The sequence below is a fragment of the Trichomycterus rosablanca genome, chromosome 17, assembly GCF_030014385.1.
Source record: "Trichomycterus rosablanca isolate fTriRos1 chromosome 17, fTriRos1.hap1, whole genome shotgun sequence".
NCBI classification, from domain to species: domain Eukaryota; kingdom Metazoa; phylum Chordata; class Actinopteri; order Siluriformes; family Trichomycteridae; genus Trichomycterus; species Trichomycterus rosablanca.
The window spans coordinates 29031179-29043458 of record NC_086004.1 but is presented as its reverse complement, the minus strand read 5'-3'; the positions used below and the strand labels follow the sequence as shown (position 1 = coordinate 29043458).

Below are 12280 nucleotides of genomic sequence, written 5' to 3'. Positions count from 1 at the left end.
GTTTGTAGAGGATTACTCACAGTGGTTCGAATATAGTTGATCATTTTTATGTAGCCATAATCATCAAGTCCTGTGAACATTAAAAACAAAGATTAACCTTAAACCATATACAGACTTAATATATTGTTGTGATTTACACTGATCATAACATTAAAACCACCTCCTTCTTTCTTCACTCAGTATGGTAAGTGGAGCTGATAAAATGGACAGTGAGTGTTTGTTTGTTTGTTTATTAGGATTTTAACGTCATGTTTTTACACATTGGTTACATTCATGACAGGAACGGTAGTTACTCATCACACAAGTTTTATTTGATTCACAAGGTTATATCAAACACAGTCATGGACAATTTAGTATCTTCAATTCACCTCACTTGCATGTCTTTGGACTGTGGGAGGAAACCGGAGCTCCCGGAGAAAACCCACGCAGACACGGGGAGAACATGCAAACTCCACACAGAAAGGACCCGGACCGCCGCACCTGGGGTTTGAACCCAGGACCTTCTTGCTGTGAGGCGACAGTGCTACCCACTAAGCCACCGTGCCGCCCCGACAGTGAGTGTAGAAACAAGGAGGTGGTTTTAATGTTATGGCTGATCGGTATCAGTATTACATGTAAGCCACCAGTTGTTTGATATTTCCATGAATTACTGAATAATACCCGAGTAAACATGCATTACATACAATATTATTAAAAGTTCACACTTACTGTGTTTTCTCACCAAATCTGCAACATTAAAGCCGTGATCTGCCTGACAGTGACGGAATGTTTCAGAGACAGAACTGATGGACCTGTCCCAAATCAGAGAGGAATTAATACTAATATTAAATAATAATAATAATAATAATAACATATAATAATATTTAACTGAGTTAACTTTTTCTGGTTGCACACTGTTATTACTACAATTTTAATCTTTGTGTTATCTGTTGGTACCTGTTACAGAAGAGGCATGGTACAGATTCATCAGAATGGTCTGGATCGTCCTCCTCCATCCACTGCTCCTCATCCTCGCTGTCTGACAGCTCAGGAACATCATTAACGGCTCCATCGAGATCTGAAAGCCATTTAATTAGCATTTTTACAGACATATCAACTACAGGATGGGTTAACATCACCACACACTACTGAGGTGAGAGTGATCCGCCAACCCAAATATCTGCTCAGTGATGGAACAACTGTGGTCTTTAATTAAGGTAAACTGAGATGACAGGTTGAACAAAGCATCAGGTGGGCTACAGTCAGTAACTATAGCTATTATAATGAATTGCACAGGCTTCCGATCACATCACGCATACAATTCAAAATCCAATCTCCATGGTCTGGCCCCAGCTTATCTTTGAGAGTTCCTACGCCCTTACATTCCCTCTCTTCCTATGGTCCTCCAGTGGTAGGCTGCTCTCTACACCTTTGACTAAACTGTACTCAGTGGGTGGCAGATATTTCAGTGCGGTTGCTTCTAAACTCTGGAACTCTCTGACTTAATCTCAATATCTGCGAAATTACTCTTCTATCTCTTCTTTAAGTCCATACTGAAGACTTTTCTTTTTAAACAGTATTTTTGTTCTTTCTCTCCTGTAAAGCGACCTTGAGACTGTGAGAGGCGCTATATAAATATAACTTATTATTATTATTATTATTATTATTATGTGGTGTCATTGTATCAGGGCTCCCACACAGTTTACCAGAAACAGATTCATCATTGTTAGTTATATACAAACAACTTTATTCTACAGGTATATAAACGTTTACATTATCACAACAATGCAAATGCAAGACAGCTGCAGAACTTATGACAGAAGTTTTGCACTTATTCTTTGCACCACCATCCTGCACTTCAGACCTAGTTATTAAAGGTTTGGTGCTGTGGTCCCATTTTTAGTGTCTATGATACAATACAAATCGTAATCAAAGCTCTAAATATAGGGCTGATACAGCTGGCTGATGTAAATCTTTCAAATGCATGAAATAAATATCAATAAATCAAAACGAATAAACCCCATGAGCATCATTTTATCACCACACATCTCCACACATCTCCTATTTCACGTACACAGCAGTGAACAGGAGGAATAATATAAACTATAAACACAGCAGCAGTCGCATCACATTTACTCACACTGACAGCATTCAAACCGCAACACTCCTGACTTCCATTTAATAAACCAATAAAGGAGTTTTACGCTCTTGGGTTTAAACAAAGCGCTTAATAAATGCACAATAAAACACACATTATGATCATTATTAAGCGCATTATGAACATATTTACATAGTTCACGTGTTACCTGTGTACTCCGCCATTCTGCCTCCTTGTTCTTCAGTGCGCTTTAACACAAGCTAAAAGATTCTATCGCCCCCTATCGACCACAAAGCGCCTAAACACGTAACAAACGTGCTAACGTGTTATATGTAAATGTTCTGCTACTATAATTCGCTTTATAAAGTAAAAAGAATGAACAAATTCATAAAATATAACTGCTAATTAAACTGCTAATATCATATATATATATTTTTTTATTTTAAGATGTTTACCCCGTCTTCATAAAACTACATCCACTCAGTGAGTCGCTAGCAGCTATTAGCTTGGTTGCTTAAAGACAGAATAACGATAACAAAATAACTATAAATCATTGTATTTTTATTTTTTTATCACCACTTTATCCTGGTTAGTGTGACAATGGATCCATTTGACTCAATATTCACCTAGAAAAAGCACCAGTCAAATGCAGGGCTTTTTGGCCACACAGACATACCAAATCATGTCTGTGAAGGTGCCCGGCAGGCCGATAACACTTGCTGAGATTCGAACCCAGATCTCAGCGGTTGTGGGCTAGTGTAATAGACCACTGGGCCACTTGAATTCCCTTAGAAATAATTAATTTTATAAAGTAGCTTTCGATTTAGATCACCACGTTACACTATGAAAAGCAGACAGACCTTAAAACAGTATGATTTGCACTGTATAGTGATATCAGACTGGATTTGTTTATCTTACCTGAGATCTTTACTCTATGCTTGTGACATTTTATTAACTTGATGCCTTTAACTGCTAATGCTCTTGTTAATTTACGTCTTTTCCATTTTGCTCTGCTAAATGTTTAGTCATGTAAACTCACTAAACCAAACTGACTGTTTGTTTATTAGGATTTTAACGTCATGTTTTACACTTTGGTTACATTCATGACAGGAAGAGGTAGTCACTCATTACACAAAGTTCATCAGTTCACAAGTTTATATCGAACACAGTCATGGACAATTTTGTATCTCCAATTCACTTTACTTGCATGTCTTTGTACTGTGGGAGGAAACCGGAGCACCCGGAGGAAACCCACGCAGACACAGGGAGAACATGCAAACTCCACACAGAAAGGACCCGGACCGTCCCACCTGGAGATCGAACCCAGGACCTTCTTGCTGTGAGGCAACAGTGCTACCCACTTAGCCACTGTGAAATGACTGTTTGTAAGCTCAGAAACCAACTGATTTGATACTTGTCCACCAGTTGAATTCGTTTTTAAGGTTCCACCCAAGATGTCTGTACATTTTACAAGGATGCAGATATTGCAGTACTTTTTACAGAGGCAGAGAAATGTTTAAAAAGATAATGAAGATAATAAAACATTTTCTTATTAAGGTTTTTAGAATAAACACTGAATTATTATTATTAGAGCGGTTTTTGTTATTGTTAAGTGAAATTTGGTTGAGACCATGAGATCCATTCAAAACAGATTAGACCAGACATCTCAGTTTTAATGATTTTACGTTGTTAATTAGGAACATACAAAATTAGATCAAAACTCTGTATAGCTTTATAAACATTTATAGTGTCGTCATGCAGTCTGAAGTATTGTCAGTACATTCTTTATTATAGTGCAGACAAGACATGTAAACATACTATACAAATATGAACATCCTTGAGTAAATCACAGATTTATCAAACAAATATTCCCTTCCGTACTGATGTCAGTTGAAGTTGGATATGTCACCACCCCTTTATAAAGAAGAAAATTAAAGCTTTAATTGCACTTCAGAAATAAAACATAAACAATCCTAAATTATTTCTCTCAGATCTTGCCGAGGTTATGGATGGCTTTGTTTTCTAAGATCTCTGTCTTTCTCTCAGCATGGATCACTGTGTTAGTGACCATGGCTCGAGCCACAGTGCTGATGGGGATGGACATGGCAGTGGGAAATGCAGAGGAGAGAACACCCAGAAACTTCTGTGCCACCCACTCGGCCGGCCGACTCTCCTGCCTGTCCACCAACAGCACCCTGAAATCAAAAACAAAATAGCAAGTCCAGTCAATAAATATATTAAATCAATTCTAGAACAGCATACAGACAGGGAAACTTGTTTTCCAACATATAAAAAAGTACACACTGTGTAAAAGTTAATATTTTAAGAGGAGGAAGGGAGCCAATGAGATCTAACTGGATCAAACCATGTTATGCCCCTACACAATCTCCTATTCCACTGTGCCCCCCCAAAAATAAAAATACATGCTCCTAGAGTATGAAAGTGGGAAGTAGGAACCAGTGTAGATAAATAATATGTACAATAACCTCTATCATGTTTTAATAATTTTTTTGTATGAATAAAGTGCATAATGTGTTGTTTTGTGTCAGAAGTAATAATGCTAGGTTGTCAGTTTTTATTTTTAAAGTGTTTTTTCTCTTTAGACTTTACAGAAGTGAACATTCACTCTGTTTCACAGTGGTCTAATGCACATGCCCAACATCCACTGGGATCTGAGTTTGAATCTCAGCTGTGCTATCAACCGACCAAGTGCCCACACACACGCACCACTGGCTAGTGCCTGTATAGGAGGGAAAAGGTTGACAATATATTGCCTGTGGCCTCTTTGAATGTGATGCAAGTCTCTAAAGTGTGGTGGAGGGTGATAGTATCATGTCTGCTAGCGACATAATGAAGAGACAAACAGAAGAGATTTAGAGACTAGATTGGGGACAAATTGGGGGAAAGGGTATAAAAAAAGAAGTGCATTTGTTTACTATGATCACAGAAGCTCTGTCGTTTTATAATAAAAACAACAGGTCTAATTTAGAGTAAATTCCTCAAACCCATCTGTACCTGTTCATGTAAACAACACACAATGACCAGCATAAATGTGTTAGTGAAAATAAATGAAAGACTAACAATACAAGTAACATACGCAGGTCTGTAGACGGAGTATCTCTCAAAGCCCAGCTCCTCAACATCTGCTTCAACTTGACCCTGCAACACACATCAACACACATCAACACAACACACTTTTTTTTTTTGTCCATTATTGCATTTTACTCTTTGTGCTTTACAAGATGTAACATATAGTCTCCACAAGAGGGCATTCACGTACAAGTTTATTTAATTCGAAATTATTATTGTTACTTTTCTCTGTGACCCATTTTTTTTGGCTCATGAGCCACCTAAGGGTTTAAAAACCTTGCTCTACAGAACATGGCAACCAAACAAACTCATCCAGCAGTTACAGTACACAATCCTTCTGAACCCTGTCTCAAAACTGTGTCACCACCCCTTTATAAAGAAGAAAATTAAAGCTTTAATTGCACTTCAGAAATAAAACATAAACAATCCTAAATTATTTCTCTCAGATCTTGCCGAGGTTATGGATGGCTTTGTTTTCTAAGATCTCTGTCTTTCTCTCAGCATGGATCACTGTGTTAGTGACCATGGCTCGAGCCACAGTGCTGATGGGGATGGACATGGCAGTGGGAAATGCAGAGGAGAGAACACCCAGAAACTTCTGTGCCACCCACTCGGCCGGCCGACTCTCCTGCCTGTCCACCAACAGCACCCTGAAATCAAAAACAAAATAGCAAGTCCAGTCAATAAATATATTAAATCAATTCTAGAACAGCATACAGACAGGGAAACTTGTTTTCCAACATATAAAAAAGTACACACTGTGTAAAAGTTAATATTTTAAGAGGAGGAAGGGAGCCAATGAGATCTAACTGGATCAAACCATGTTATGCCCCTACACAATCTCCTATTCCACTGTGCCCCCCCAAAAATAAAAATACATGCTCCTAGAGTATGAAAGTGGGAAGTAGGAACCAGTGTAGATAAATAATATGTACAATAACCTCTATCATGTTTTAATAATTTTTTTGTATGAATAAAGTGCATAATGTGTTGTTTTGTGTCAGAAGTAATAATGCTAGGTTGTCAGTTTTTATTTTTAAAGTGTTTTTTCTCTTTAGACTTTACAGAAGTGAACATTCACTCTGTTTCACAGTGGTCTAATGCACATGCCCAACATCCACTGGGATCTGAGTTTGAATCTCAGCTGTGCTATCAACCGACCAAGTGCCCACACACACGCACCACTGGCTAGTGCCTGTATAGGAGGGAAAAGGTTGACAATATATTGCCTGTGGCCTCTTTGAATGTGATGCAAGTCTCTAAAGTGTGGTGGAGGGTGATAGTATCATGTCTGCTAGCGACATAATGAAGAGACAAACAGAAGAGATTTAGAGACTAGATTGGGGACAAATTGGGGGAAAGGGTATAAAAAAAGAAGTGCATTTGTTTACTATGATCACAGAAGCTCTGTCGTTTTATAATAAAAACAACAGGTCTAATTTAGAGTAAATTCCTCAAACCCATCTGTACCTGTTCATGTAAACAACACACAATGACCAGCATAAATGTGTTAGTGAAAATAAATGAAAGACTAACAATACAAGTAACATACGCAGGTCTGTAGACGGAGTATCTCTCAAAGCCCAGCTCCTCAACATCTGCTTCAACTTGACCCTGCAACACACATCAACACACATCAACACAACACACTTTTTTTTTTTGTCCATTATTGCATTTTACTCTTTGTGCTTTACAAGATGTAACATATAGTCTCCACAAGAGGGCATTCACGTACAAGTTTATTTAATTCGAAATTATTATTGTTACTTTTCTCTGTGACCCATTTTTTTTGGCTCATGAGCCACCTAAGGGTTTAAAAACCTTGCTCTACAGAACATGGCAACCAAACAAACTCATCCAGCAGTTACAGTACACAATCCTTCTGAACCCTGTCTCAAAACTGTGCAGCACTAACATCATGTTTAATGTAACAAAATATAAAACTTCTTAATTGGTCATTGTCTATATTGTCATTATTGTTTATTTAACTTTATTGTTTTAGTCAAAGCTGCGCTTACAAACAAAAATCAATAAATGTTGTTTTTATGATTTGAATTTACTTTAGTTTAGTTTCTTAATAGTTTAGTTTATAATATGTATAAATACATGACACCTTCACATTTTCCCATTAATGACAGAAGTTGGGGTCCAAACACACTATTGCTTGTCGTATATCACATAACCATTATATCACAAACACTACAGACCAAAAATATAAATCTGAGACTATACACTGTATATACATATATATATATATATATATATATATATATATATATATATATATATATATATATATATATATATATTTATTTATTTATTTATTTGGCTGCTCCCGTATTTAGGGGATCTGAGAGGCATACCAGACTTGGAAAATGAACTAAGAGTTGATGGGCTGTTCTTATATAAACGACTTCATTAGTCTTCTTTATCTCATCTTTATGTTATTGAATTTACACATCATCCTTAGTCTGGAGTGTTTTCTGGCTCTGTGACAGTAATATTAGTCTATTTACCAGGACTATCAGTTGCATTATAAGCACATATTGCAGCCTCAGCCAAGCACAGTTTGCATTGCCCTTTCGCACCTTCATACATCTAATCTAGTTTATGCATTAAGTGAGTTTTATTGAGTATTTAATGAAACCTTGGTTTTGAGGTAGAGAAAGCTGCTGGTTTTATCTGCCCCCTTAGACGACTCCAGGTGAAAGTGGGAACAACCGCCGGCTCTGGCAAGTTCTGCTGATTTCAGAACATAGTCGTGATCCACACGGATAAATCCCTCCTGAACACACACACCACAAAACCAAACTCATAATTATCTTTACACTTAAAGTTATGCCTCTTATACATGGTTCTGTGTTATACTGCACAGCAAATACGCAACAATGTTACTACAAATAAAAATAAATCAATAAATACATGAAAAAAACGGAGAACGTTTATTAAATAGAACCGTAATAACTTAATTTTTTAAAAGCCTCGACTGACACTCATGATTAAAATGAAGCGCAGTCATGTCATTTAATAAATACAATTATTTATAATTAAATTTATGTTTGCTGATGATGATAATAAAAACTGACAATTATTTTTCATTCATTTTTACTTCAGATTAAATTAGGATAGAAATAATGGTGATCAAGTGATTATAAATGTGACATATTAAAAAATAATAATAATATATTTCACAACGTGGATTGTGTTAGAGCACTCACAGTTCCTGCTTTAGCTTTGGTTGTTCCCAGGCAGCAGAATCCAACATCGTGACCCTGAAATACTGCAGCATGTTCATCCAGCTTCTCAAAATCCACCAGCTCCTGCACCTACGGTCACATTCAACACAATTAACAGCACAGCATAGAGTGTGGGGACACCTGAGAATCTCATTTAAACCCATGGGCTTAATTAATATGAAGCTGACTCATGTTCTTGCTGCTATAGCAGCCTCCACTCCTTTCAGAAAGTTGTCACAAGATGTTGGATTTACTTCTAGTCAGGTTTTGTATTCTTAAGTTAGTTTGCATATTAAATAGAGATTTTATGTATCTTTACAATAATAAAGTTATGTGTCAACTTCCATGTAATAATAATTATAAGAGGCTTATTTCTGCTCTTAATTTGTAATGCTAGGAGGCTAGCTATCACTGATCTACAGTGTATCACAAAAGTGAGTACACCCCTCACATTTCTGCAGATATTTAAGTATATCTTTTCATGGGACAACACTGACAAAATGACACTTAGACACAATGAAAAGTAGTCTGTGTGCAGCTTATATAACAGTGTAAATTTATTCTTCCCTCAAAATAACTCAATATACAGCCATTAATGTCTAAACCACCTGCAACAAAAGTGAGTACACCCCTTAGTGAAAGTTCCTGAAGTGTCAATATTTTGTGTGGCCACCATTATTTCCCAGAACTGCCTTAACTCTCCTGGGCATGGAGTTTACCAGAGCTTCACAGGTTGCCACTGGAATGCTTTTCCACTCCTCCATGACGACATCACGGAGCTGGCGGATATTCGAGACTTTGCGCTCCTCCACCTTCCGCTTGAGGATGCCCCAAAGATGTTCTATTGGGTTTAGGTCTGGAGACATGCTTGGCCAGTCCATCACCTTTACCCTCAGCCTCTTCAATAAAGCAGTGGTCGTCTTAGAGGTGTGTTTGGGGTCATTATCATGCTGGAACACTGCCCTGCGACCCAGTTTCCGGAGGGAGGGGATCATGCTCTGCTTCAGTATTTCACAGTACATATTGGAGTTCATGTGTCCCTCAATGAAATGTAACTCCCCAACACCTGCTGCACTCATGCAGCCCCAGACCATGGCATTCCCACCACCATGCTTGACTGTAGGCATGACACACTTATCTTTGTACTCCTCACCTGATTGCCACCACACATGCTTGAGACCATCTGAACCAAACAAATTAATCTTGGTCTCATCAGACCATAGGACATGGTTCCAGTAATCCATGTCCTTTGTTGACATGTCTTCAGCAAACTGTTTGCAGGCTTTCTTGTGTAGAGACTTCAGAAGAGGCTTCCTTCTGGGGTGACAGCCATGCAGACCAATTTGATGTAGTGTGCGGCGTATGGTCTGAGCACTGACAGGCTGACCCCCCACCTTTTCAATCTCTGCAGCAATGCTGACAGCACTCCTGCGCCTATCTTTCAAAGACAGCAGTTGGATGTGACGCTGAGCACGTGCACTCAGCTTCTTTGGACGACCAACGCGAGGTCTGTTCTGAGTGGACCCTGCTCTTTTAAAACGCTGGATGATCTTGGCCACTGTGCTGCAGCTCAGTTTCAGGGTGTTGGCAATCTTCTTGAAGCCTTGGCCATCTTCATGTAGCGCAACAATTCGTCTTTTAAGATCCTCAGAGAGTTCTTTGCCATGAGGTGCCATGTTGGAACTTTCAGTGACCAGTATGAGAGAGTGTGAGAGCTGTACTACTAAATTGAACACACCTGCTCCCTATGCACACCTGAGACCTAGTAACACTAACAAATCACATGACATTTTGGAGGGAAAATGACAAGCAGTGCTCAATTTGGACATTTAGGGGTGTAGTCTCTTAGGGGTGTACTCACTTTTGTTGCCGGTGGTTTAGACATTAATGGCTGTATATTGAGTTATTTTGAGGGAAGAATAAATTTACACTGTTATATAAGCTGCACACAGACTACTTTTCATTGTGTCAAAGTGTCATTTTGTCAGTGTTGTCCCATGAAAAGATATACTTAAATATCTGCAGAAATGTGAGGGGTGTACTCACTTTTGTGATACACTGTATATAATAGACTGAATTCTACCAGCTACATGTGTGGAAAACCTTAAAACAAGTCCACATGAAGACTCTTTAGTTTAATAACACCCACATTTACACCTCAACATCAGTAAACGTGCAGGAACTGCAATTTACCACATTCTCATATCCTTTATCCTCAAAGTTTAGCTTCCGGCGTCCAATCAGAGTGATCCTAGAGAAAACATTCCTCTGTATGATTTCCTTCAGCAGAACTCTCCCTGTCTCTCCAGATGCTCCGAGAATAAAGCACGTTTTATTTTTCTTTCTGAATTCATCCTCCAGCTGTGCCACATCTGACCTGAGCAATAAAAGCACACACATAACGTTGAGATTTATGTTCATATACACTGGATTCGACCCCCAGGTGTGGCATGTTCTACCTGTGTCTGTGTGGGTTTCCTCCGGGAGCTCCGGTTTCCTCCCACAGTCCAAAGATGTGCCAATCAGGAAAATTGGAGATACAAAATTGTCCATGACTGTGTTTGATATTAAAACTTGAGCTGGTGAATCTTGTGTAATCAGTAACTACCTGGCATTTAGTAGATGCTTTTATCCAAAGCAACTTACAGTACTGTGACAGTATACAGTCTAAGCAATTTAGGGTTAAGGGCCTTGCTCAAGGGTCCAACAGTGACAACCTGGCAATGGTGGGGCTAGAACCAGCAACCTTTTTTTTATTACTAGTCCAGTACCTTAACCACTAGGTTACAACTGCCCTTAAAATTCTAATGCAGTATTAGGTGCAGTGGTTTTACTTTTGACTTTTAATATAGACCATGTGTGTTATTTTAAAAACATTATAAAGATGTCATTAGTGACATTAGACATGATTTACAATAAATTATCATATTAAATTATATTATTAATAATGCATGAAGTATAATAAACGTAAACAATGATGTTTAATCAATGCATTTGTATAAGGTTACATTATTTAATATTTTAATAAACAATTATGAATAATTACCCTTTATAATCCACAGACTCGCTAGAATTCTCCATGTAGTGTAAAAGTGCTGCTATTATGGCCACTAAAAGGGCTAAAGCAGTAAATATAAAATTAAAACTGCACAAAAATAATTTCATTAGAGGTTTTAATAATTTAACAATTTATAAAAGGCACAAAAAAAACACGAACACCAACGACCGCTCCACTTCCGTGTACATCTGGCTGGTAACGCGCATGCGCTGAACACCGCCCTGTACTCACGTTCTGTGCACCAAAAACTGCTGGTTTATCTTTAACTAACTGACACCAATTATATCAGTTTCCACACAATTTCACAATTTATGAAGTAATAAATAAACACAATAAGTAGTAAGATGTTCTGACAAGAATGAATGTTGTTTTTAACAAATCGTGTTTACATTAGACCAGGTTTTCTGAGTGACGCTGCAATTACGCTTTATTACCGGTAGGTGGCTCTACTCTGTCATTTTTTAAGAAAAGCCAGTGATTATTTACACTGATCAGCCGTAACAACTGTCCATTTCATCAGCTCCACTTACCATATAGAAGCACTTTGTAGTTCTACAATTACTGACTGTAGTCCATCTGTTTCTCTACATACCTTTTTAGCCTGCTTTCACCCTGTTCTTCAATGGTCAGGACCCTCACAGGACCACCACAGAGCAGGTATTATTTAGGTGGTGGATGATTCTCAGCACTGCAGTGACACTAACATGGTGGTGGTGTGTTAGTGTGTGTTGTGCTGGTATGAGTGGATCAGACACAGCAGCACTGCTGGAGTCAGAGACGATCGCTCATTTATTGCTGCTGTGTGAGTCGGTCATCTTC

The 12280-nt window shown here is 38.2% G+C and overlaps 2 protein-coding genes across 3 annotated transcripts in view; both read right to left on the bottom strand.

Moving 5' to 3' along the window:
- prmt3 (protein arginine methyltransferase 3) overlaps positions 1-2311 on the bottom strand; it is a 47131-nt gene extending 44820 nt beyond the window's left edge. For both annotated transcript variants that reach the window (XM_063013118.1, XM_063013119.1), the window contains exons 1-4: positions 2286-2311; positions 937-1057; positions 709-791; positions 21-70 (exon numbers count right to left, since the gene is read on the bottom strand). In XM_063013118.1, the coding sequence (XP_062869188.1) occupies positions 21-70; positions 709-791; positions 937-1057; positions 2286-2301 (270 nt within the window). In that variant the 5' untranslated portion in view covers positions 2302-2311. The remainder of the gene's footprint in view (positions 1-20; positions 71-708; positions 792-936; positions 1058-2285) is intronic.
- Positions 2312-3845: 1534 nt separating this feature from the next.
- On the bottom strand, positions 3846-11628 carry htatip2 (HIV-1 Tat interactive protein 2). The gene is made up of 8 exons (XM_063012774.1): positions 11450-11628; positions 10597-10780; positions 8386-8493; positions 7815-7952; positions 6720-6781; positions 5621-5817; positions 5175-5236; positions 3846-4272 (listed from the first exon to the last, which is right to left on the bottom strand). The coding sequence occupies exons 1-7, from the start codon at positions 11566-11568 to the stop codon at positions 5226-5228; spliced, it is 819 nt and encodes a 272-aa protein (XP_062868844.1). The 5' UTR covers positions 11569-11628; the 3' UTR covers positions 3846-4272; positions 5175-5225.
- Positions 11629-12280: the final 652 nt, after the last annotated feature.

Bases quoted from the DNA above. Each gene is read 5' to 3' on its own strand.
- htatip2 (XM_063012774.1), bottom strand. From the start codon at position 11,568: ATGAAATTATTTTTGTGCAGTTTTAATTTTATATTTACTGCTTTAGCC. The intron at 8,494-10,596 runs GTAAATTGCAGT...ATGTGACCGTAG, and splicing joins ATAAAGGATATGAGAATGTG to GTGCAGGAGCTGGTGGATTT. The intron at 7,953-8,385 runs GTGAGTGCTCTA...GTGTGTGTTCAG, and splicing joins CCAAAGCTAAAGCAGGAACT to GAGGGATTTATCCGTGTGGA.